General features: G+C 34.2%; 1 protein-coding gene and 1 long non-coding RNA gene across 9 annotated transcripts in view; one reads left to right on the forward strand and one right to left on the reverse strand.

Moving 5' to 3' along the window:
* LOC127948882 (SLAM family member 7) overlaps positions 1–27,478 on the reverse strand; it is a 104,010-nt gene that overhangs the window by 64,503 nt on the left and 12,029 nt on the right. The window contains exons 1-3 of one of the 8 annotated variants that reach the window (XM_052545701.1): positions 21,389–21,694; positions 19,057–19,362; positions 18,497–18,754 (exon numbers count right to left, since the gene is read on the reverse strand). The exons of 5 other annotated variants lie outside the window; for them this stretch is intronic. In XM_052545701.1, coding sequence (XP_052401661.1) covers positions 18,497–18,754; positions 19,057–19,362; positions 21,389–21,455 — 631 coding nt within the window. In that variant the 5' untranslated portion in view covers positions 21,456–21,694. Of the gene's footprint in view, positions 1–18,496; positions 18,755–19,056; positions 19,363–21,388; positions 21,695–27,478 lie in introns of those variants that run through there. 2 more of the 8 variants (XM_052545698.1, XM_052545699.1) reach the window with 2 other exon arrangements.
* On the forward strand, positions 1,985–5,083 carry LOC127948887 (uncharacterized). Its single transcript, XR_008152214.1, has 3 exons — positions 1,985–2,219; positions 2,364–2,416; positions 3,260–5,083. It is a non-coding gene; the product is annotated as an uncharacterized LOC127948887 (long non-coding RNA).

Here is a 27,478-nt window from a genome sequence, read left to right on the forward strand (position 1 = left end):
CAAAGCTGAAAGTCTTGTTACTATCAAGAAGCTCTTTACACTGTGCAATGAATCTCATTTATATCATGTATACATTGTTTGTTTCAATTGGATGATCCCAATCAGAGCTGTTTGAGAAATCAACAGATATATCTGTGATTGACTGCATTGCTCAATGCTACAAAAACACGAACTCTGAGCTTTCAATGATCTCCAGAGCGCAATCACAAACACATACTGAGAGTTGTCAAATCTGATTCACTAGTATCATATTATTACAGTTTCAACTGAGGACTCACTGCGTGCACAACTGAGGTGTGACGTGAGAACAGTGTCAGTGGTGAATCTCACTGCATTCAAGGTGTCATATGATGCTTTTTTAAAGATCATTATTTTGTGTATTTGGTGTAACAGAATATATTGACATGCTTTAATTAAAAAAAAAAAAACATTTTTCAAAAACTGGAGCGTGGCAGAGTCTTTACTTTGATAACGAATATCTCTTTGGATTTTAGACTTTTGTCTTTGCAACTTTAGAGATCTTCTCTTTGCACCAAGAGCTTGTAACACTCCAAAGAGAAAGGAAAACTTGAAATCACATAATATTAAAGGTTGTTCCTCCTTTAAGAGGTTAAAAAGTTTGCAGCCTTTATTTAATTTGGTCTGTATAATCAGTGACATCTTAAGTTGATGATTCTGCTTAACCGACAGCTCCCTGAATGCAAACTTCCTGTTTTTTTATTTTCTGTTTCTGTGAACGGAAGTTATTTCTGTGTCGTTGAGCTGGTGGTGTAAAGGTTCTGGAATATATTTGATGGTTTCAGAAGAGCAATGACCTGCCAACACAGTCTCTTATTTTTATTCCTCTCTGGCTTTTCTGCGCTCTATGGTATGATTTCATCTTGTGTATAGCTATTTTAATAAACTTAAGTAAAAGCTTATTTATCCTAAATTTTTGTGATTTTACCATTGGCTGAAGTTTTTTATTGTTGAGATAAAACGTTGAAACATGATTAAAATCTAAGAATAATAAACCACATTAACTTTTGTTCTCATGCATATAGTGTTATTTATAGAAATAAATGTCTAATCAATTTTTACATTAAGATAAATTTTAAGGGGCAGGTCAGATAAAAGGCAAAAACTGCATCACAGTATTTTTTTTAAGTTTGTGTGTGTGTGTGTGTGTGAAATTTCAGTATTATATGTTTGATAAATTGCTGAACAAAAACGTAAAAGCAGTGTTGAATTGAATTTTAATGGTGTCAGGTCAGTGAAAATACGTTGTACTGTAATTTTACACTTTGTTTAATTCCTATTGGCTGTAACAATGGTTAAGTTTGTGGATAAGAACATCTGGTCCCCACAACTTACCCCATACAGTGTGATGACAGCCGCTGTTGTTACAGGAGTCGGTGTGTGTTACTGTAAATGATCCGTATCACTTTTGTAGTCAATAATGGAAGAACAGAATATTTTCCTGTTACTGTTGTCTAAACAGAAATTGACTTTTTAAAAATAAACCCATTTTAATTCTTTATTCTAAACCACATATGATTACATATGAACCCTCCTGAGCTTATTAAATTCTATTATGCTTTTTTTTTTATATAGTTGCAGAGATATGTAAAACAGAACTACTCGAGGGAACGTCCTGCACCATAAAGCTTCCAACAAAAAACACTGAGAAATCTAATGAGATCAAATGGACCCATCTCTCTAGTGATGACGTGATTCACAGGAAAGGTGGGAGGATCAGGAAAACCATTCCAGGTCTAACAATGGAAGAAGATGGATCATTAACATTTGGAAGTGTTAATCTGAAGAACAGCGGCAGATATAGATACACTGTTTTTAATGCTGACGGTACACAGATTGATGGTGGAGAAAAGGAAATTAAAGTTTATGGTAAGAGGACAAATATTTAAACCCTTCCACCATTATAACAAAATAAGATGTAGTTTTAGTAGTAGGAAATAACCACCATGTTTCTTTTACAGCAAAGGCTCCTAAACCTACTGTGAAGATCAACTGCACATTTGGGAACGCTACACTCACCTGTGACATTAGACACCGTACAGATCTGACTGTATCCTGGTATAAAGAAGACAATATCATCCAGAATGAAAACAACCCAAAACTTCTCTTGACGTCTGCTCAAGTACAGGAGAATAAACCGTACTCCTGCAGTGTGAGCAATCCTGTCAGCAAAGAGCAAAGTGACAGCATTACAGTATCATGTAAGTCTTTTTTATTTTACATGCTTCTCATTATTTAATGTACTAACTTTGTGTTATATAATTATGCATGGTGCAGCTTTTAGGATTTTCTTTATTAAATTGAGTGTTTTTTTTTGTTTTGTTTTTTTCTTACTTGTCCTACAGGTGTTGGCCACCTGTGCATGTCGAAGCTGTAGCCAACTCAAAAAAAGCACAAAGTGAGAGACATCCTCATCGTCTCTGAAATTTAATTATGCAATGTGTGCTTGTATTTTTAACAAAAGGGGTACAAACTATAAAGCGATTGCTGTTCTTTTTGAGCTTTAAAATTGATTTAACATTTATTCATTACGCTGATGCTTTTATTCTATGTAATAATAGGAGTGTAATAATATTAAGTCATATAAATACCAATGAACCTATAAAGGAATCTACTCAAGTTTTTTTTTTTTTTTTTTTTTAAGTAACCTGCAATTGTACAGGAAATTCAAAGGCTTTTACCACAGGTTCCTGTAGTCTATTAGATTTTATTAAACAGATCTTATCATCATGTTCACATAAGTGTCTTTCTGAGGCAACAGCTTTTCAAAGAACCCACACTTTCAAAAATAAGTTTATCTGTCAAAATGATTCACACTGATTCAATTTCAACTTTCCTGAATTTCCCGAATGCAGGGGTTCATGCGTTGATGGAAAGCTAATAATTAATTTTATCTGAATGTAAATTTAAAATAGAGCAGCACAACTGAAATAAAACTAAAATTGTGACATAATTTTTAAACATACTTTTAGATATATAGATAGAGTTTCAATACGAGATTAAATGGCACAGTGCAAATTACAATATCGATATGAAAAAATTGCAAAATCTGTATTTTATTTTATTTTTTGGCCAAGTTGCACAGACCTGTATATAAAGAATTTTAAAATGAAACAAAAATAAATGTAATGTGACCGTAATCACAGATCCATGAAAATCTAAATGGGGTTTAACTTATTGAAATATGAACTTAAATTCTCTGGGGGTGAATATTTAACATATTGCCTCTGATATTTTCCAGACGAAGAAGAGTTCAGACTGAGGATTAATCCAGCTCTAATTCCCACTAGAACAGATCCAAACACACAGAAAACAGCTCATAGATGACAAACTGAGTGTTCATACTTCCCCAAACATACATAAATCACCTTAAAATAAGAAGATGTAGACAGAGAGGATCACGAGCAGAACTGTGTGGCTGATGCAGCATTTGTTATTCACTCGCAGATTCAGATAAAACTGGTTAGTGTCACAAGTTCCTATCAATGCATCAGATTCTTAAGACATTTTTGTACACATGAAGGTGTGCTTAATTAACTCGTATAGGGGGTATTTCATAATTTTAAATCTGCCATACAAAGAATATACCATTATATACCATTAAAGTGGTCATGAGCTGCCTTTGTTTTATTTTTATTCTGTATTGTTCTCTGAAGATTTTGCCATACGAAAAAAAATCCAAATTTTGACATCCCCCATTTTAAGCCTAATTTAATTGTAGCTACATTGGTTTCAATGGCACTATGATGTATTTAAGTTTACAATGCTGTGCGACGGATTGTAGACTCGGAAGTAAACGTCCACTGCTATGATTGGCTTATAGTTGTGTATGTTTGAAATCCTACTTTCAGATTAAAGTTACTGTGATTGAGGTTAAAAACCACATATATAATCAGTACATATTTATAATTATCAAGAGAAAAGTAAAAAAAAAAAAAATAATAATAATAAATTATATGCCCACACATTATTTGGGAGATTTTCAAGAAAAGAAGACACTCTCTTCTGAAGGTTTGAAGATTCAAACTCTCTTCAAACCATACATTCCTGTGGTGTTTTATTTTTTTCTTTCATTTATTTATAGTAATTTATTTGCATCTACATTTAACCATAGAGTCATGTATAATAATCATAGCCATTTACTCATGTAATTGATTCACTAATTGATTGGTCATTTATATTACATTATTGTCTTTTTATATTATTTTTACATTGTTGTTTAGTCTTATGGCTGTGTGGTCTCAAAGACTGTTTGTCTTCATGAATAAGAATTAAGAGAGAATTTTTATGGAGATTTAAGGTTTATGGGATGTTGTTGTGAAGAGATTTGTGCAACAAAGTCTGAGCACTGAAACATTCACTGTAAAAATATATTATGCTTTTAATATAAGAAACACTGTAAAAAAATCTACAGTAAAAACCTGTTAACTGGTTAACGGTAAGTTTCCATACTATATTCAGTGAATAAATGTGATTATAGTTAATGTAATTTTACAGTAATAAACTTAAAAATACAGCTTTTGTAAGTGAAAAATAAAATGTCATTGTATAATTTACAGTGACAGACAGTAAATCGACACGCCCATAATTCTCTGCCTTTTTTATTAAAAGTGTTTTTTTTTTTGTTTTTTCCTCAGTTGTGTACATTAAGGTTTAATATATCTAATGTTGTTAAATGAATTTTGATTGCATTATTTCATCTGTGTCACCATGATGGGGATTAGTGTCTGCGTGAATGACACTGTGCACCTTCTATATATTAGTATTGCCCTCCTCAGCTCGTAGAAAAGATGTGTGTGATGAGCTTTGGTTAATCACTTGACCATCACATCACCACCAGTTTTTGATAGTTATCAGTGCCTTACATTGGTTTAAAACAGATATTAGTACTTCAATATGTTGGTTTATTAACATCACATAAGTTGATGAAACAGTATTTTATTGTAAATTTGAAATTCTGTAAAAGCTAACAAGTTGTGACCTTCATTTACAGTGAAGTTCTGGAAACCATAGCTGCTGGTATTTTACTGTAAATGTCTTTTTTTTTTTTGATGAATATTTCTCAATAAACTTATTAAATAAAGCTACTTTTTATCATTATTTTGTCTCCTGCTTCAGCTCTTCTCTTCTTCTTGGATCTTTGGCTGATAGAAGTTATAGTTACAGTTATAGTTACCAGACAAACACTGGTTTTGGATATTATTGGTTATTATTATAGTTTTGTTTCTGTTATTATTATATTATATAATAATAATAATAATTATATTATTGTTATATTATATTATATTTTGCTGACTAGCTATTTAAAAAAAAAAAAAAATTAATTAAAAAAAAAAAATATATATATATATATATATATATATATATATATATATATATATATATATATATATATATATATATATATATATATATATATATATATATATAAAGTGTTTACCACTGATCCATAAGTCCAAAAATTTTAAGTTTGGTCACATCACTTAATAAGACATTATGGAGTACATTAGATCATTTAGCAGATGCTTATATCTAAAGTTATCAAAATCAACAAAAGAGCAATGATACGCAAGTGCTAAAATAAGTCTTAGTCATCTTAACGCAGTACACATTTTGTGAGAGCTCTGTTAAATTGATCATATTTTCTTCTCTACTTCAGCACATACATGGTCTAAATGTATGTTATGTTTAACAGCCCAAGCTTAATTGTGTTTTAATACAATTTTGTTCAATTCCATAAAATAAGTGATTTAAAAACAGCAATGCTGAATAGGGATCAAACAATTATGACGTAGCTGTGTTATCCTATAACATTATACAGTATATTGACATTATCACTTTTAATATTTCAGTTGTCAGGTTGTGTTTTGTTCCACATGTGCTCCGGTGTCCTAGTGTTTAGCCCTTTTTTGTTAATATCATGTCTTGATTATTTCACTGAGTTCATATATATATATATATATATATATATATATATGGTGGGCATAGATTCATTTTTTTTATCTAGATTAATCTCACTCTGATCTTGAAATTAATCTAGATTAAAATGGCTCATTGGAATTCTGCCGAAGGCGTTCAGAATATGTGTGTTACCCAAATAAAACTGACAAACAGTAAGTCTTTGAGAATGGGTTTATCAAGCTAGGTGGTGCATTAGAAAAGGGGCTCATCTCCTGTTTCCAAAATGCATCTCAAACTGCTTGAAAAAGCTGTAAACTAATTCCACATTGCACAAGGTGCAAACAACCTTACGCCTGTTTCACACATACTCCGTCTGCAGTGCGTTGCATTTTTTTTATGCACCCATGTTAACGGATTCCAATTGCGTCCCAGGAGCGTTGCGTCTGCAGCTGTGCAGCGATCGTTTACGTACCGAGTAGCGGACTGCAAACGCGTCCTGTGGGAAAGCACATTGAGTCCGTGCTGCACCACATACGTAACGCACACGGACTGCATATGCACTTATGACAGTATGTGTGAAACAGGCGTGAGCAGAGCCGTAGCTGGGGTCAGCGGGGACCCGGTGAAGGTTGTACCAGTGGGCCGTTTGAAATTTTTTTAATTTGATTGTTCGTTTATTTTTATTTATATATATATATCTGGTGTCTGAATAATTTTTTGTTTGACTGTTAAAACTAAGTAATTCAGTCAAGGGCAGCGAGTGATTTTCATTTTAATTTTCTTGGATTAACATTACAGCAGCCATTAGCTAAATTAGACGCAGTCCCTTTAAGAGACGATGAACTCAATGCGGTTGTTAAGTGATGACGTAACAAGCGATGTTTCCGGGTCCAAGCTTCAACTCGCTTCACTTGAGAATACGACCTCAGCAGCCGTTTATGAGCACTGTTTATTCATATTAATAATTTAAGCTAAACACTTTCAAACTTACGGTATACACTACAGTCTCCGTGCTCACAGCGTCCCAAACACAAATCATTTATATATATATGTTTTTTATATTTATATTTTCATTGTCTGGCTATCTGGGACTTCGGTATGGAGTTAAATGTTACGATTATAACTTTTACGCTAGTATTCTATAACACTGTGAGTTTATATTAGCACCTTTTGTTGTTTTCTCGTTGTAACTGATAGAGCGTTTGGACACGGAAGCGCTGCTACGTGACGTCAGATTTAACAAGCGAATATAATACACATCCCATTTTTTTCCTCATCTGTTTACTTTCACTTAAGAAATAACTGACAGTTTTTTCGAGTATAATTTCCAAGGTGGATATTTTGACATATTTTGTATGTATTTGTCGGCACAAGAGCAAAAATAAGCAAATTCGGTGTTCAAGTGTTTTGAGACGCCTTTCTCTGCGTGAGCCCTGAACACCAGACCACCACAAGTACAGAATTGGGCTCTTTTTGTTTGTTCAAACTGCGAATTGTATTTGTTCGTTCAGGTGCAGGAGGGACTTCGAGGAGAACTTCGCAGAAGAGAGCTCGGTTCAGTATCGCTGTCCGTGATACGCGGCTCTCTCTCTCTCTCCACACCGAACACAGCGAGCGAGTAACCAGCTACACTGTTCAGCTTTTTCGCGTCTTGAGTTTGGATGCTTTAATGTTTAAATCAACATGCGGTAAGGCTTAAAAACACGTGAAAAAGATTAGCTTTCGTGACGATGCGCAGCAGTGGCCCGTCAACTGTCCCGAGCATCTTTTTAGGCTGGCCTCAGCCAGTCGGTTATATAAAATATCAAGATGAAAGTCATCATAGCTTGCTTAGTATAGACCCAGCTCCCAACCCAACTTTGAGAATAGATTAATGGCAATATTTTTTTTTTTAATCACCCGATAAGAGTCTCACATTAACGCAGCACGTTAACGCCGATAACTGCCCACCACTAATATATATATATATATATATATATATATATATATATATATATATATATGCATATTAGCTGTCTGACAGAGAATCCATATCTTAATAAATTTTGACTGAAAAGTCTTATTTCCTAATTTAATGAAGCACTATTTTATTTACAGCACTGCATTTATTTACAGCACTGCATTGAATACATTAACAAATAAATAAAAATAATAAATAAATAATACAAATAAAAACAATAACTGATTCCTCTACAAGTAAGAAAAAAACTGCACACAGTTATTAAGAAACTTGTTGTTCTTACTGTTATCAATGAGTTAAAGAGATTTTACAATAAGGGAAATCTCAACAATAAAGACATCAAATCTAGGCAAAGTCTTAAGAAATTTGTGTTTGTGAATACAAACTTTACAATGGAACACAAAGAAATTAACAACAATTTGAACATCTCATAATTATCTTTAAATCAAAGATAGTTACATATCTGATTTTGGGTGGGTTTCCCACATAAACGATGATTAATTCTACTTGATAAAATAAGGCAGCCACACAATTTCTGGTTATTTGTTTCTTTTACCTGAATTTCTTTCATTTATGGTGTGCATTTAACAACCAACTCATTATACTACAACCACAACAGTGCTAGTATCCTTCATACCCCACTTGTGCATTTGAGATCAAACATTAATCCATCTTGATCAAACTATGGATCAAGTCTTTGCTTGTACAAACACTATATGTGTAAGAGTCAAAGAAACCAGTCTTATCTGTGTAAAACACTGAAGGAGTTCAGAGGAAATATCGACTGAAGTTACTGATGTCCTTGAATCACAATGGTTGTCCGTATTGTAGAACGTCAAAGTAGTCCTCAATGCAAATCCATAGAAGAGAAGACAATTTGGTCAACTTTAGTCCTTTCCATCCCCAACATGATCATAGGCATCAAACATCCCATAGCCATAAACCCTTAGTTGAGAATGAAGCAAAAATGCTTCTCAACAAGGGTTCCTCAAATGCAGTAGAACAGTAGAACAGCTCAAACACTGCTACCATGCACATGGGCACACAAACCAACTCTTAATCAATTCTTCTTCTATCCATTTATCCAGGCTTACCTAAAGTTAATACTGCCCCCTACCAGGGAGGATCGCTACTACAGCTGCACTCAGGGGCGATTCTAGGATTTTTTCAACTGGGGGGCACAAGAGGGGCCACGATTAATACAGAGGGGCCAATCTTGTGTTGTTTGAACAGTATATCCAAATCATTTCAAGAGTTCAGTAACCTTTAAAATCAGTAATAAACAGTGATACCCTATTATATTTTAATAGCAGTTATTCACTGCTCTAAATAAAAAAAAAATCAAATACAATTTGTATTAACTTTTCACTTTACAAAAGTGAAAGAAAAACTGTAATAAATAAAATAATCCAATGTATGAATAGTGTACAACTCACAAATAATAATAATATAATTTATTTATAATAGCCTTATATAATATATATATATATAATAGCCTTATTTATATAAATGCAGAATAACATTAATAATTCATAGAAATAAATACACAATTAATTAATTAATATAACTAATATAAATTTAATATAATTTCATAATGTTTTTGTTTATTATCCACATCCCATTCAATTTGCATAGCAGCAGTTGCAGTAAATTTGCATTGATGAATAAACAAAATCTACTTATGTCAAGGCTAATTAATCTTGAGCATATTGATTTAAAAATATCATATATCCATACTTTGTTAGAAAGCTACTTGTTCAAAAAGGTAGCTTTAATTTAACATGTAAAATATGTGGATCCTATAAAACAGTTTAGAATAGCTTAATTAGTCCAGTGTTGTTTTAGTATTAGTTATTTATTTTGCTATTTAATCATGCATTAAATAATTATGTATGATTTTTTTGAGAATGTTTCTGGGTGTCATCAAATGACGTTTTGTCAATAACTTCTGTGAAGGGAGGGAGAGAGAGCTTTGCAGGGGCAGACAGCAATCGCGGAACACCATGGTGATTTAGAACGCCAACTGAATTTATTAGGAATCTACAGACGCAAATAGACTAAAGGTGTAGAAAAATAAAGACCTATATGTGTATTTTGGACTTTTTTTTTTTTCACCACAAGTCTGAAAGAAGACATGTTACTGAAGACAAACAGGCCAAAATCTCAAAATTGACCAGTAAAAAAACCGATGTTTTTGCATGTGTCCAGAGGTGGGTAGAGTACCCAAAAACTTTACTCAAGTAAAAGTAAAAGTACTAGTCTTGAATAGTTACTTGAGTAAGAGTAAAAGAGTATCGGATAAAAAAATCTACTCAAGTAGTTAGTTACTAGTTACTTTAGGTCATATATACGGAGCCTATTTTTATTTAGATATATAGATAAATGTATGTAATGTATGTGTGCGTGTGTAAATGTATATATTTCATCAGCCTTTACTCCAATTTATTATAAAACCCTGTCTGTTTACTTAAGTAACAGATATAGGTTTCATGCCATAACATATTTTTAATACGACTGACTTTAACTTTCAATGTTAAATTCACATTTAATATAATGTGATATAAATATTGCTACTAATCTTTCATTGTTCAGAAAGAGAGCAAATAACATTTACATTATTAAAGATAATTTTCACTGACAGTCTAGATTGCAATCACTCTCAGAAACTCCCATTAAAATCACTGAAACTGTTAACACTGTGAAATCAATATCTTAATTATAGATTCGTACACACATCTGCACTTTTTGTTTCTGACGAGAGGATTCGCCAGAAAGAGGTATTCAGTCAGTGAGCGAGTGAAGGAAGCACCGGCATTTCAGCGATGACTCATCGGAACACCTCTGATTGGCCATTGCATTCAAAAGAATCGTGTGTGATTGGTTATAATGCGCAGCGCTGTAAAAACACGTCTATCTCTGGCTCAGCGCCAGCAAGCGATCACAGATATGAATTTAGCAGCTGATGATATGACTTGCTGAACGTACTCGCACCGGTGTGATTGTATTAAAATTAATAAAATCTTAATCGGCTATTTTTGTCTTTTGGAAGCTGCATTCAACTTGACTCCCCTCCGTTATAAGCCACACACGTACAACAAACTAATGTCACAGTGCTATCGTGTACTGTAATCGAATGTAGCCCAAGTTATTACCTGTTAAACAGTAGACAGCACACACGTTCATCTAATAAGGATCTCCATCGCAAGCAAATAATAGCCTTTGCAGATTTGCTTTCAATTCAGTGCAGTTCCATAACCACGTTTTCAACGCTGCTGATGATAAACGTTACAACTCTGAGTGAACCGCTTCAGACGCTCAGCGCGTTGCTTCAGGGAACTAAACGACTCCTTCAAACTGATTCATGAACCAATTCACTTGTTTGCCAATTGGTTTGATCAAGCCTTTGAACAGAATTGACTCAAAAGAATGAATCATTCGCGAATGGGCATCGCTCATTGCCCAGAGAAAAATAGACGGCGCGTTTGAAAAATTACTCAAGTAAATGTAACGAAGTAAATGTTACTACCCACCTCTGCATGTGTCTCACCCATATAGACTTTTAAAAAAAAAAGTCTTAAGTGTGGAGCGTTAGATAAACATTACACGATTTGTTTCGTCACCTCACTTGAGTGAAAAAAGTCGCTAATCGACTGCATGATTCAATAATGACTTTATTAGAATTGCTATTATAGTTTTTTTAAAACCATTGCTTTAAATTGCGTTGTTGCCTTTATCGGCTCGTTCGGCCGAAATCGTAACGCAGTAAACCCCTTTTAAATTCAGCATCAGAGGAGCATAGTAAATATAATGATTAGCATCTTGGTCTGCTCTAGGAGATAACATCGTCATCGAACCTGGTCTGTCTAACACCGAAAGACGTTAACGTTAGTACCAAACACTTCTTGCACTGCAACAACTCGCTAATCGAAAAACATCAGCTATTTAAAATAAGTGCTTTTTTTTTTTTGGAAAACAGCAGCTCGCTATTCTTAGTCCTCGTTGAGAAGCATCGCGACTCAATCATGAGTTATTTACTAAACTGAAAGATTATAATTTGAATTTGTGAGTGACAGACAAGTAGAAATGTGGGGGCACACTGGGGGGCCAATCAGTTTTCAGGAGGGGCCAGTGCCCCCATGGCCCCTCCCCTGGCTACGCCACTGGCTGCACTTAACTCGTAGCAGGCTGAAGACTGTTACACAATATCAATAGCATAGTCACTTCCAGAAAAATAGAGAAATATATCCATTAATGAATTTTAAATCATAATTGATAAAGTGAGAAAGATAACAACCCAAGCTCTCCCAAAGAGCCTTAACCTGATTACAGTGGTAGAATAAATGAAGCAAAGTTTCTTCCTCAACTTTGCAAAATACACACAGGACAGAGAGCTCAACAAAAGATTTAATTTGTGAGTTGGTTGGGTAAACATTATGAAGAATTTTAAAGTGTATCTCTCTAATTTAATGGACATGCAATATTTCTCTGGGAATAACCATGCCCTCTTCCAGTGAATACTGTCAAATAATTATTCCAGAAAAAATTACATCAAGGGGATGTGTAAACTGTGTGATGTAACAATAGCTTTATAAGTTTACTCTTACATGTTTGATCAATAACGCCAACTCCATCCAATAAAAGTTTGGCCATCATTTTTTTTTAAAATCTCATTAAGAAAAGATGTGTTTTAAATAAATGCACATAACATGGAGAAAAGCTTTGATGACAGAATTGAAAGTTCTAGCAGGCAGAGGAAAATTATACATAATCAGGTCATAAATTATTAAGTCATAAATGATTCATATTCCAGCATACTACCATCATTTTTAAATAAATCCAAAACAAAAACAATACTTCTATCATACCACTTATCCATAAAAATTACTTGTTTCAGATTAAAATGTTCAAATTATTCCACAGAATTTCTTTGTGGGGAGAAAAATTGTGCACATAACACAATTTCCAAGCAAGTAAAACTTGTTAGTGAAATTTGGAGAGAGAAATCAGTAATTTAGAAGGGGTGAAATTACATTTTAAAAGAAACTCTAAACCGCCTAATCTACAAAATATGGCATTGGGGATATAGTACCAAATTTATCAATTACATTACATTTAACCAACTAATTCTAAAAGAGCTGACTAATTCTTTAAAATGTAAAACTTCCAGTCCACCCTCAGAACGTCTATTAGACAAAACAGACTTCCTAACTTTGTGAGATCTGTTCTTCCAAATAAAATTCAATAAGATTTTGTCAATATCATCACAAATTTTGTCACTAACAAATAAAGATAAAGAGGGATAAACACAACGAGACAAACCCTCTGCTTTAGAAATAATACTCTTCCATAGATTGATAGATCTCGTTGTAGCCATTTTATGTGAAAAATTAAGTTGTTGGCGAAGCAATCTATCTTTAGTAAGGAAATCCCATGACTGAACTCAGTACCCTGGCACTGCTCCCTGGCGCTGGATCTGTAGCTGTCCACTGCTCCGGGTGTGTGTTCACTTCTCACTGCTGTGTGTGTGCACTTGGATGGGTTAAAAACAGATCATGGGTTACTTGGTAAATGTCAGGACTTTCACTTTCTTTTTTTCACTTTCAAATAGGCCTAATCCATATAATTTGGCTCTCTCTAATGGACAAAATTTATAACACAGCTTTTAGCCTCGGGTTATGTCATCACATAGGGTCTAGGCTTTGATAATAAAATAAACTGCATAAACTAGTTTTTTTAGCACTCATTACAAATCACTTTTTAAGCAATATCACCTAAAAATCCATTTTAAATCATTTAAGTCTAATCAGTGACTAACATGGAGTGTCCAAATATATTTACAGTTACAGCTTAAATAAAGTAATTTACTGGTAATATTTAATACAACACGTCTCTAAAGAAAAAACAATCACTATACATTAGACCTAATTTCTGAAAAATAGATAATTGATCAGCAGATGTCTAATTATTTCAGAGTTCAGTTTTTTTTTTTTTTTTTCATGTCATAAAGCTGCTTATTACAAGAGCAGTTTCTTTTAGGCTACTCTACATGTTAATTAATAGGTTAACTACATATTAATTAATAGGTTAACTTGATTCAAGTGAAATGTGATTATATTTACATTTAAATACTTCAAAGTCTGGGGGGAGGGGATATGTCAACGACTTGCTGAAGTGCAGAAAACCAATAACGTCTCTCTCTCTCTCTCTCTCTCTCTATACACTATAATATAATATAATATTGTATTGTATTATAGTTATTATATCCAAGTTGTCTGTCTGGAACGCAGCATTAGGCTAACATCAATAAGCGATTGTGTACTAGCCTACTATTACGAGCCATTGTTCTAAGGTGAGATTTCAGAACTTGACAAACAGATAGCAACTCCTAAGTAGCACTTAAAGCACGGCTACGTGCGTTTGCTTTAAATGCATTGTTGGGAAACGCCTGTGAATCGATCAGAGTTAGTTTAAAAAAAGTTAAAAGAATGATGGATGCCACAGACTTTTTTTTTTTTTACTTCACAATATAACATAATTGTATTACCGTATGCTTGACTTTATTCTTAAATTGTGACGTTAATCTTATTTATTCAGTTATTTTTGAACGTGGCACAAAATGCTGTCTTAGGCTACTGAATGCAAACACAATTTTGGTACAGCGGCCCCAAAACAAACAAACAATAAATAAATAAATAATAAAAACAAACAAATAAAAAAGTAAAACTAGTGGATATATTTGAATTATTTCTTAATAAAATAATGTCTTCTGGGTCAATGTTGCAAAAATGCATCTTTAGAATTACATAATGAAAGAGTTTTTGTTTTCGATTTGAATTATTTTGTTTTTAAATAGTAATTTAAAATGCAAAAAGCATTCTATAGATATATTTATCATGTCGGTGAAGTGCTTCTGCTCAAGACCAAGAAGACAGAAATTGCATCCTGTTTGTTTTCCTTATTTTACAAAAGCATAAGGTTTTGTTGATATTGTGAGTGCACACATATACAAGTACAGTAGACCCTGTAAGGATGAAAGAACCTGAGATACTTTGATCTCCTGAGAAACAGACAATACAAACATACAGGGGCATCTTCGAGACACCCCACAGACTGGAGGAGCAGAAGACCTCCTTCCCTTCTGGCCGTTTGTTTCATTTTAAATCCCTATAATATAATACATTTGATTTTATTCTGTTTTACTCTGTAATTATTGACTCTAGTAGATTACGTTGAATCCTTGTTAGAGACATGAGCTCCCGAATGAACAAGTTAATATAGACTAAAGAGTTTAAATAGAATAATCAAATTTCAGAAGAATAGGCCTACTGATAAGAAAAAAACGGACAACCAATTTGCATTCCAACCTAAATTCAAGGTCAGATTAATATGGAGTCAGATTAAATAATAAAATGGAGTCAGATTTGAGTTTAACCTAAATTGAATAACTCTACACGCTGAAAGACAGCACATGCAGGAAACCTTCATCCAGCACCGGATACCTTCCTTGGGCAGAGTGCCTGGACCTTACAACCCTTTGGAGTTCCGAATGATGCATACTCTTACCTTCATGAGCAAAAATGACGGCGTATTTTTAAGTTGCAATGCAAGCTGGCTCCTCTATGTCCTGCAAAGCGCTCACTCTCCGCACAAACGATTGGATATGCGCCCCACAATGCTCATTTACCTAAGTTAAATGTTTAAATTAATACTGTGAAATGCATGAAGTGTAGGCCTATTATGTCTGTTTATTTTAGGCTTATTATTATTAAGTCTTGTTGGTTTGAGAAGGCTAAATTGATCAAACATAATGCTCAACTTACTGTCTGCTGCAGCTTGCTCTTTCCTTTAAAAATCAAAAACTTGAATTTACCAAACACAAAACGTTCCAAACATATTTCAAAATTAACTTAATAAAGAAAAAAATAGAAATGACAACTTTCTATTGAACATTTTAGTAGCTGTGTAATAGGGAAAAGAGAGAGAAAAAAAGTCACGTTATCCAGTCGACTCCGGCAAAGAATTCACACAAGCTGTTGGACAAAGGCTTTGGGCTCTATTGTTCCCTTGTTTTACCATGCAGGGGTCTATTGTTCCCTTGTTTTAATTTGAAGTTCTCCCCCAGCTATGTCCAAAACTGCCCGGGCTCATATGCACCTGCATATCCTGCACCCAGACTATTCCACTGGGGAGACAGATGTGTTCTTTAGGTGCTGTTATCATAATTATTACCTTAAAGCCTTCCTTGGGGCAAAATAGGACAAAGCCAAATTATTATTAATGTACTTATTCAAACGTACGTTATCCAGACATTTATCCACGCGTACGTTATCAAGACGCAAAGTAAAAAAAATCCTTTCTTTGCTACGCCGCCGCCGCTCAGTTTGAGCGCAGCTCTGACACCTGACTGTGACGTCTCATATCTTATGTCTGACACCTGAATACTATGGAATTTTGGCCAGATGGCTGACAAGCGTATACACGTTAGTTCTCCTCTTGGATTGCTTAGTGAGTAGCAAAAATTGCACAAAGACCCACCTCATACTAACCAAGCTGAAGGACGTGTTAACGTGCATGTGGAGAACGTCTGCATGTCTGAACACTTTAGTCACGCATTCAGTGTGTCACGGGCCTAAGAGGTTAAGGGATATCAACATCAAGTCCTAGATCAACAGATCTAGATCTCAAAACTAAACAGCGTTTAAAAGACATGCATAAATGGTGCTAGTATTATGGAAAATAAAATTGTAATAAAAAGAAATAAGAATCTTAAACATGTTAAACTGTAATTTACATTAGATATAAAGTAGTGATAGAAAAAAAGTTTGTATAAAGCAGTGATAATATAATACAAGAATATACTAAACAAAATACAAATTTAAAACAAAAACCTGAATATTTCCAAATTAACAAAGTAATTGCACATTTGCAAAACTACAACAACTGACCTAAAATTACATTTTTATTTTTTTCTTTAAACTGTAAAAAATGTGATATATTCAGGAAACATCTGAATAGCATTCAAGGCCAACACAGCTAACACAGACAACATTTATGAAAGTAACAAAATGAATAGTTATTGTCTGGAAGTGCAAGTAAGAATGCGTTCAAAACTATAAATCTTGCACTGTATGCCATTATTCTTCAGATTTCACATTGCTACAAATAAAAACAACACACTTTGCTCATCATTTAGTAGTTAACAGTCTAGAAAATAAATATTCTGACAATTTTTTTTTAATGGTTTTATATCTCAGTAAAATAGCTAATTGCAATCTGTTGCTATTTCTACTTGGTACAAACAGTATATACACCTATTTACATCGTGTAAATAAAATCTACCCTTAGTTATACAGATACACCACCTACACTGGGCCCATGTCACATTAGCCATGTTTCCACTGTTGAGGTTAAACCGGGCGTGCGTGCAAGAGCCAGTCGCATTTCCACTGTCACTTCCGGGGCTTGATTGGTCCTCATCGGGGCTTCATCGAGTCAAATGGCCAGGGTTTTTTGGCCCAACAAAAACCTTTTTCCAAAGCGGGCCAGCTGGGGCTAGAGGAGGGGTTACGAACAAAGGTGGAGTTTCTCCGCGTCTGGAGAACATCTGCGTTGCGGATCATTTCAAAGAGATAACAGCTATAACACCAGCATTAAAGACTTTCTCAAATAAGTTGATATTTGGCCCGAGGCTATTAGCCCGGCCCGGCCTTTTTTAAGACCTGGCTTGCTCTGGCCCAACAGTGGAAATGTGGCTATTAAAAGCAAAAGTGTTTTGCTTCTCCTGCTTTTCCTTCCTCAGGCTGTGTATCTTCTTCTACATCTTCATTATGAGAAAGGAAGAAGATAGAATTCATCAATTTCATGTACACTGCTACAGAATAAATAACTAATACAATTACAAAATATAATGGCCTACAAAAATTGAAAAGCAATTAATGTTTGAAATTAATGATAATTGAAATTTCTAATATGATGATTTACTGCTCAAGAAACTTTTATTATACATTTTTATTATTTTCAATATTTAAAACATTTGATTACATTTTTCAGGATTCTTTGATGAATAGATAAATCCAAATGTCAGGATTTATCTGAACTAAAAAGCTTGTGAAACATTATACACTAGCTATACCATTCAAAAGCTTGGAGTCAGTGTAATGTTTTTCTTTAATAACTTTAATTTAATAATAATGTTAACGTAATGTAATGTAATGTAATGTAATAATAACCTGAAAAATTCTACTCAGTTTTCAAATAATAATAATAATAATAATAATAATAATAATAATAAATGTTTTTTGAGCAGCAAATCAGAATATTAGAATGATTTCTGAAGTATCATGTGACTCGAGTAATGATTCATCTTTAAAATCACAGGAATATATTTGACATTTTAAAATATATTCAAATAGAAAATAGATGTAATATTTACTAAATTGAAAAACAAAAGTAATTTGCTTTGATATGTATTGTTTAATTCTATACCATTTACATTCAGATCATTTTAATTGTGAGATGTCAAAATACTTGAATGTACATAAAACTTCCAAACACAATACAGCTTCTCTGGACCACCTCAACATAAAAACTAATCTGATATTAATAAATGATGCTTACCTTTAAACAGATCTCTCTCATAGACCGGATCACTGGTGCTATTTCTCAAGGGATTCTCGAGTGTGCATGTGTAGAAGAAATCTGGATTTCCTTGTTTTTCAACTGTGATAAATTCTCCATTCGGATAGTGGGGTGAACCCTTCAGTGTGCCTCCAGTAGAATTCTTCCAGATGATCGTTTCACTGTACTCACATATTAAATACACTGCATCAGGGTTAACTTTAATCTCTATTTTTATCACAGGTTTGGGGAGCAGTGCTGTGAAAGAAACAATGAAAAAAAAAACATTTTAAGTTCCAGTCCACAGAAAAAAAAAAGAAAAAAATAAATGTTCAACTACAAGAAAAACAACTACACTAACTTTAGAAAAGTCTTGTTAGAGTACAATATGATGGCACCAGATAATAATTCTGTGATACTAATACAAACTATCACTTACAAATGGCATACTCTATTGTTTATTTGGAGGTCCATGTATGGTGATATTAAAATAACACACACTATCTGTGTTTATCAGTATAAATATATCAGTGTAAAGCTTTCAAAGTATATCCACTCACCCAAAACTTCCAAGTTGAATTTTTGCTCCTGTTCTTTACTGTTGATGTCAATGGTGTAAAGTCCACTGTGTTCAAATTTTAAATCAGTTATAGTGATTTCTCCAGTCGTTTCATCAAGAGATGTGATGTCTCTGAAACTCTGATTCGGGGCGGAAACACCATCAACTTCATCCCATTCAATCGCTTTTTTAACATATCCAGTGCTGCTTCTGTATTTCCATATAATGCTGCCGACAGGAGGATTTATGCTGGTCGGACGGAAAGACACTTTACCACCAACTTCACGAAATACATTCACTTCTTGATCTAGTTTGACAAATAAAAGAGTATGTTAGTCGACATTCAAGAAGCACATTTCTGTATAATAGTTACTAACGTTAATAGCTTCCGGAAAGCACAGCAACAAAAAGTACCCGATAATGTACTATATTCAGACACAATATGTCCAAAGACTACAGAATACCCTTAAAGGGACTTTTATATGTCATATACATACCGTACACTTTTAAACAAAACACATAATTATGAGTGTTATTATCATCTAATAATAAAATAACAGAGGCATAAACATTTGAACTATAAGCTAACGTTACACCCATTTTGTTGCGGTGTAGGCTTCTAATAACTTTAACACTAATAACTTTGCTAATAACTTTAAGCTACAAAAAACTAGACACTTAGTCGGGCAACTCTTATCCTTAATGACAGCCCGGTCTCCAGGGCATGCTCTCAACTTCAGTTTTCCCCCTAGACTTGGTCTGAATAATTTTTGGTCCAAAATTTGTATTGGTTTTACTAGTAGTCTACTATTTGAAGAATTTTGAGGTATAATTTGTCACAGTTTACTTTATTTTGTTATCCTCACATACATAAAGGAACTATAGTGTCCTGCCCCCACTAGTAAAAAACATATATACAAATGTATTTCTGGTCTCTGAATAATTTTGGTTTGACTATATATCCTCCTGTTATTTTCACACTTAATTATTCCCATTAAAATATATTTTATAAGTTCGTGTTACTTTCTTTGTTCATGTTTTTGCTCTATGGTTCATCATCTGTAATTTATCAGCATTAGAGCTGCTCCATTGCAGCGACTTAGTACTGTAATGTCTGTCTGTAATGACGCGTTTTGCTGTATAATAATGCAGGGAACCACTTGTTAAACATCTCTTGTGATATATATATATATATATATATATATATATATATATATATATATATATATATATATATATATTTTTATATTTGTTTTTTTGTTTTTTTTCTGAATCGTGCTATGATTTATATTCCAAACCACTCATACAATTCAGAAACACTTAAGTAAGCAGAACACGCGCAATAATAATAATCTATATAATAATAATAATAATAATAAGTAGTAACTATTAACACCAGTCAGTCAAGCTTTATAACAATTAAGAATGATTTAAGAAAAGAACTTAGTAATTAGTAATTAGAAGTAAACTTCATAACCATGTTTGAATGCATTTTAGTCATTTTAACTGAGCATTTTAAAATAAAAAAAAGAATAAAATAAAATAAAAATATTAATAAGATAATAATGATACGAATTCTAATAATAAGAAATATAAAACACAATAAAGATTACTAAGGATTACTGAGCTGCTGGATTCATGAATATTAATCATTTTGTGCGTTCCTTCGAATCTATTTGCTAAAATCAAAATAGGGTCTAGAGGCAGCCAATGAGATTGCCGTTTGCACATGAAGCCCACCCACTACCGGAAAACGCGGCTGTTCTTAAAAGCTGAAGACTTCCGTAGGATCACCGTTATTTTTCCATTATTTTGATTCTCTCTCTGTCTCTGAGAGAAAGCTACGGCGATTTGTTTGCTACACACTAGAGTTTACAGTCCATTAAATACAGGTCCATTTACGCATTCATTGAGATGAACTGAGAAATATCACAGATCTTCTGACAGAGAGTTGAGATCTCTGAAGCGCTCTGTCAGAGAGTGTTTGCGAGTGAAAATATAGCTGTGCTAAACTTATACTTAGCCTCCATTTATTATATTTCATAATATAACATGATTATGAGAATGTATTAGCCATTGGCTAATATTAGACATCATTTAGTCGCATATGCGAGTGATTTACTCGCAATGTTTGAAAAAATAAAAATAAAAAAAATAATTGTAGAGGATTGCGTAGATATAATTATATTCAACCGCAGTCATTTTGCAGTTGTAAATTATACACACTATTATAATATATTTTAAAACTAAACGGCTTTGAACTAACTTCAGCTAATAGCGGCCGCCGCCCTATCATGGAGAAACAGTTATACCGAGATATCGAGTAACTTTACCAGAAGCAGCTCCGATGGTGATGAACAAAGCGCAGATGACGGTCGTGGAGTATTTCAGAGGATACATTATTCATACAAACTACACTTTCATGCGTCCTTCTTCTAGAATTTATATTAAATATTCGAGGAACACGCATCAGAGGCACAGATAATACATAGAGGATGTATGATTTGAGACAAAACCGAAAGTAACTTAGGGGTCCCCTGGGAACAGCTTCAGCTGAAGCTCAGGGGTTTGCTGCCATCTCGTGCCTGGTCGATGTCAGCACATGCACTACCGGTCAAAAGTTTGGGGATCAAGAACGATTTTAAGGTTTTATTATTTTATTTTATTATTATTATTATTTATTTATTTATTTACAGGAGTTTCTTATGGTCTTCGAGGCTGCCTGTATTTGATCAAAAATACAGGGAAAATGTTATATTGTGAAATTTTATTATGATGTAAAATAACGTTTTTCTTTTTTAATATACATTAAAATGTAATGTATTCCTGTGAAGCAAAGCTGACTTTTCAGCATCATTACTCAGTCTTCTGTTTCACATGACCCTTCAGAAATCATTGTAATAAGCTGATTTATTATATAGTGCTGGATTCTGTTGTGCTGCTTAATACTTGTTTTGAACTTGGATTTTTTTCATGAATAAAAAGAAGAGCAATATACAGTTAAAAAGTTTGGGGTAAGTAAATGTTTATTCTTTTTTTTTTAAAGGAATTACAACTTTTATTCAGCAAGGATATGTTAAATTGTTAAGAAGTGATAGCAAATATTTATATTGTTAGAAAATATTTTTATTTTGAATAAATTCAGTAAATAAATTAATTTTTTATTAATCAAAGAATCCTGAAAAAAAAAGTATTGCAGTTTTCATTAAAAATAAAAATAAAATATGGCAGAACAACTGTTGCTAACATTTATCATTCTAATATGTTATGTCCCATGGACTTATTATTTCACGCTGTGATATGTGCCTATGTGTTTTGTTTTGTTTTTTCTTTCCCGCTGTGAGTCTCTCTTCTCCTCACTCCAGGTTCTGGCTGCTAATTACCTGGGAAGGCAGATTGGTTCCTCTCTGGGTGTTGCATTCTTAATGTAAACAGGGAAACGTCACTATCCTGTAGGAGTTTTGTAATAGAGGATGTAAATTCTGCTTTGCATCACAGAAATAAATTATATTTTTAAGGATATTAAAAAAGAAACCATTATTTTATCTTCTAATAACATTTTGCAAGATGATCAAATAAATGCAGCCTTGATGAGCAAAAGTGACTTCTTTAGTAAACATTACAACTCATTGTTATTGCACCAAAGTTATCTGTCAACACAAAGAGATGGCATTTCATCCAGCCTTTACAGAGCTCACGCAGGTATGATGCAGACTGGAAGGAAAGTTTATTTTGGTGTAATCCAAAAGATATCCTTATATGTATTAAATATATTCTCAGTAGCTGCACTGAATGTATCATTATCGTTGCATTTGTTTCTAATTCAGTGTTTGCATTCAGTCTTATTTTGTAGGGCCACTGCCAGATCCCTCTGTGACTTCTGATTACACCAAAGCCATTAATTCTTACCAGAATTACAAGCATGTCCCTCAGTGAATCCAGTTTTGGACTAGGACCACGTGGGTGTTTGCTGTCCTATCAATGTCCTCCTGCCACATCTTTAGAAATTACAAAACACCCTCATGCACCTGCACTTTTCCAGACTTGCCTCTTTCCTCGTTTGGAAAAAAACCTCCTGTGTTCCAAGCCTTCGTCAAAAACTTCACCTTGATTCTTTAGAACTCACATATGATTTGGCAACAGAAATCAAGTATGAAAATAACTGATGGAAGGAAACACTTATTCTTCAGCGTTATGCTGAGGTCAACCAGGTCAATGTCCTGCCTTGCGGCTTCGTAGTGTGCAGTGACGTGCCACATCTGAGATCAAGCCTGATCAAGCCTTTTTGCTTCTGGAAGACCTGGCACACCTCACCTTAACTGACCTGAATGTCAGATGTGGGGGAGAGGAGGGTTGCAGGAGGTGTGAATGGTGTGAGTGGTGGTGAGGAGAGGTGTTCAGGGCGTGTTGAGTGTTTTTTTCAAACCTGCAGTAAAACTCTTTCAGATTGTCTGCCAGTTGTTGATTCTCCACATTGCTGGTGGATGAAGGTGGCTGGCCCACCTGAAGGACATTACTGGACTCTTACTGGATCCTCTTCAGTTTGCCTCTTCAAGTTAAAGAGGTGTCTGTCTGGTGCAGTCTCAACAATCTGGAGCTCAGCGCGCTTAACACATTGGAGATGATGGTGAACTTCAGGAGAAACCCCTCTGCAATTAATAATCAGCAAATTAGGACTTAAGGAAAAAGTCCTAGTTAATAGAGAATAAGTGTTCCCTATTCTAAAGTGTTACCAAAAAAAAATTAGAAAAAAAGATTTTACACTGTTGATAAAATAATAAATATAAAATAGTGATAATATACAATATAACAACACATTACATAAAAAATAAAACTATGACAACATCAATGAGCTATGAGTGAATCAAACCGCACACTTAATAAGGCAAAAGACCAAGCATTGTGGGAGTTTCTCATTTGGCTCTTAAAAGTTGAGGCCTTGAAAATGTGGGGTAATTGGTTATCAATCCAGTGATATGGCTGTGAATGTGCTTAAAACACCAGAATAAGATGATAAAAACCTGAATATTTCTGAATCAACACAGATGACATTTGTACAAACTACTACAAATGACCTGAAATTATATTTTGCAGTTTTTCTTTGAATGACAGTATTATAATTCATAAGAAAACAAATGAATGACGTTTTTTCAACGTAGCAATAGTCTCGAAGCACAAGTAAGCATTTCAAAACATGAGCCATGATCAAGGATTAGGACAGGATGCCATTATTTTTTCAGATTTCACATTAAATAATAATAATAATATTAATATTAATAATAATAAAATACTCTGATGGAATTCAATTGAACCATTCCAGCATTTTATTTCTCTGTAGTTAAGGACAGGTTCCTCCTCCAGTACAAAACTCCACCAAAAGTACTGACTGTAAAACCATTTGGTACTTTAAAAACAATCTGTTAAGCAGATTCTTAAACCACGCTGATTGGTCACTGTGTTCACACACTCAACAGATATACGTCGCTTAAATCTTCGTGAGAAATGGAGGTTTTTAAAATTTCAGTACCGAATGGTGTCGCAGTCTGTACTTTTGACAACACTACTGTCTGCACTAAGTGCTACTTGTTTCTATTTTTACTTGGTACAAACAGTAATACACTTATTTGGATGGCCCATTTTACATTCATTTGTGCCATTTCTAACACCAGAACAAATGATATGCGACAATGGACACAACCAATTAAGACAAAGTGCAAGTGTAAATAGCTGGTGCATTCTATATAATGGCAACATCTTGCAAAAAATACAATGTAATACAGCCTTATTTGCATCCAGTCACAAACAGTCCCATGTAGGTTGTGATAAAGCATACAACTTATAATCATGTCAGCTTTGCAGATTTTTAACTATATTCACACTGGCAGGTTACATACAGGTCTTTTTTACACATTCAATTAGTAGTATGGTGTGATGTGTCATGTGACCTATGTTGTCAGTATCACTCATGGGATAGTAAAGTATTTATCTGATGCAGATTTTAGATCTCGCTGCAAGTTGTAAGTCATCCATGTTATTCTAGCCTACTGTTTGTCATGGATACTATGAATTTAGTGGCTCACATACTGTTTCTCAAGAACAACAGTACGGAAAATGCTGCTCTCAAAAGTGGCAGACAGATGCTTCATCATTGTTACCTTAACACATAGTTCTCCAGCTTGCTTCAGGAAGTCAGTTTTATGTCAAGGATTTGGTCTAAATTTGGTCAAAATGCAATGCAATGAATATCCTATCACAAAAAAAGAAAACATGTAACAATTAACAAATAAGTCCAAGTGATTTGCACATGACAATGTGGACAGTTCTATTTGGGTGGGGGAACAATCCCCTGAAGTGTGAAAACTGTAGCAATTAAACTGAAGGCTAATTCATGAAAATACACAAATAATTTTAAAATCTTTAAAACTAGCCATATTTAAGCAATTTAATAATTGGTAGTTCCTAGGTTAGCAAAGTCCACTAAAGGAGGTAGAGCTTTCTCACATTTGGCTCCCAAACTCTGGAATAGCCTTCCTGATAATGTTCATGGTTCAGACACACTCTCTCTGTCTCTATTTGTTTCTCTCTTTTGCCACGGACTTTACATCCTGTGGTAACTAGGATTTACACAAGCTCCAGTCTGGATCCAGAACACCTGAGAAGAGATGATGCTGACCCTCAGAGGACCCCAGATGACGCTAACCCTGAAACAACATACAGAACAAACAAATATTGCTACAAGTGTGATTACTTCATATAATAATTTTTGTTAATAGCGTTCATCGTCTGGTTGACTATGTCTTGTATTAATTTTTCTGAAAACTGCTGTCATATGCACATAAACTGACAGTCACCACTGATGAGCTACTACTAAATATTGTAGAAACTTAATTTAAAGTTGCTTTGCAATGATTTGTATCGTAAAAAGCGCTACACAAATAAACTTGAATTGAATGTGCAATTATCTTACCATCACCGATTTTGACTGTGTGTCGCATCTGAAATATTGTTCTTTTAGATATTTTCCTTGTCTGTAATCAGAGCCGTACTGACTATAAAAAGCACAAATATGAACAAACAAGAGTCAAGGACTGGTATTCAATAAGAATGCTCTGCATTTTCTGAACATTTTGTTGTTGTTTTTGACAAAGTATTATTGTCTTTTTATTCCCATTTTCTTTTTCATTATAATAAATGTGAAAAATTATTCACTTTAAAGAGAATGCAGTAGGACTGAAATTGACCGTCCACTATAAATATAACTTAAAGGGGGGTGAAATGCTGTTTCATGCATACTGAGTTTTTTACACTGTTAAAGAGTTGGATTCCCATGCTAAACATGGACAAAGTTTCAAAAATTAAGTTGTATGTTTGAAGGAGTATTTCTGTTCCAAAAATACTCCTTCCAGTTTGTCACAAGTTTCGGAAAGTTTTTTTCGAGTATGGCTCTGTGTGACGTTAGATGGAGCGGAATTTCCTTACATGGGTCCTGAGGCACTTTTGCCGGAAGAGCGCACGCTCCCGTATAGCAGAGCACTGAGAGCACAACAGACTTCACTGATCAGAGCGAGAGCATCGCGAAATGTCACAAAAGAAGTGTGTTTTTGGTTGCCAGGGCAAGACAACCCTGCACAGATTACCAAAGAGAAACAGCATTAAGGGACCAGTGGATGGAGTTTATTTTTACAGAGCATCAACGGAGTTGTGCAAGTGTTTGTGTTTGTTCCCTGCATTTCTAAAATGCTTGTTTTACAAACAAACCCCAGTTTGACGACGGATTTGCGTATCGTTTATTTCTTAAGGATGATGCAATCCCAACGAAAAAGGGTCACGATTGTGTGTTGGAACCACAGGCGGTGAGTAAGGGCCGATTCATAGTCAACACGAGAAACGCGCTCCCTTTCATAGTCTAAACAGTGAACGCAAGCATCACGGGTGATGCGTGTATGCAATACACCGCTCATGCAACAGGGGTTAGTAGAGTCGGGTGATATTAGTAGAGTCGGGTCGCGTGATATTCAGATCACAATGGCAACTGAAGAGGAGTGTTTTCTGTTGCTGATGAACTATCGTATAAATATGGATGAATACGTATAAGTTCGCATAATTTTTCCTCTTCGCCCGCCATTGTATTCAAACCTTCTTCTTCTGTAAACACAATATACTTGAATTAATGTACAATACTTGCAATGTCGCCCCCACCGACAACGCATAGTATTGCGTGAATCGGCGCGTCGCATATCAAAAACTAGGACGACACATTTGGCTACGCACGGACGCATAATGGCGGCCGAAGCGTAACGATGCGTAGTCTCGGGGACGCGTATGCGTACAGATGCGTTGACTATGAAACGGCCCTAAAACTGCTTAAAATATCTCTGCCTCCTTGTTAGTGCGTCCGCCTACCATCGGAGACGCGGGTTCGA

The sequence above is a fragment of the Carassius gibelio genome, chromosome B1 (genome assembly GCF_023724105.1).
Source record: "Carassius gibelio isolate Cgi1373 ecotype wild population from Czech Republic chromosome B1, carGib1.2-hapl.c, whole genome shotgun sequence".
NCBI lineage: Eukaryota > Metazoa > Chordata > Actinopteri > Cypriniformes > Cyprinidae > Carassius > Carassius gibelio.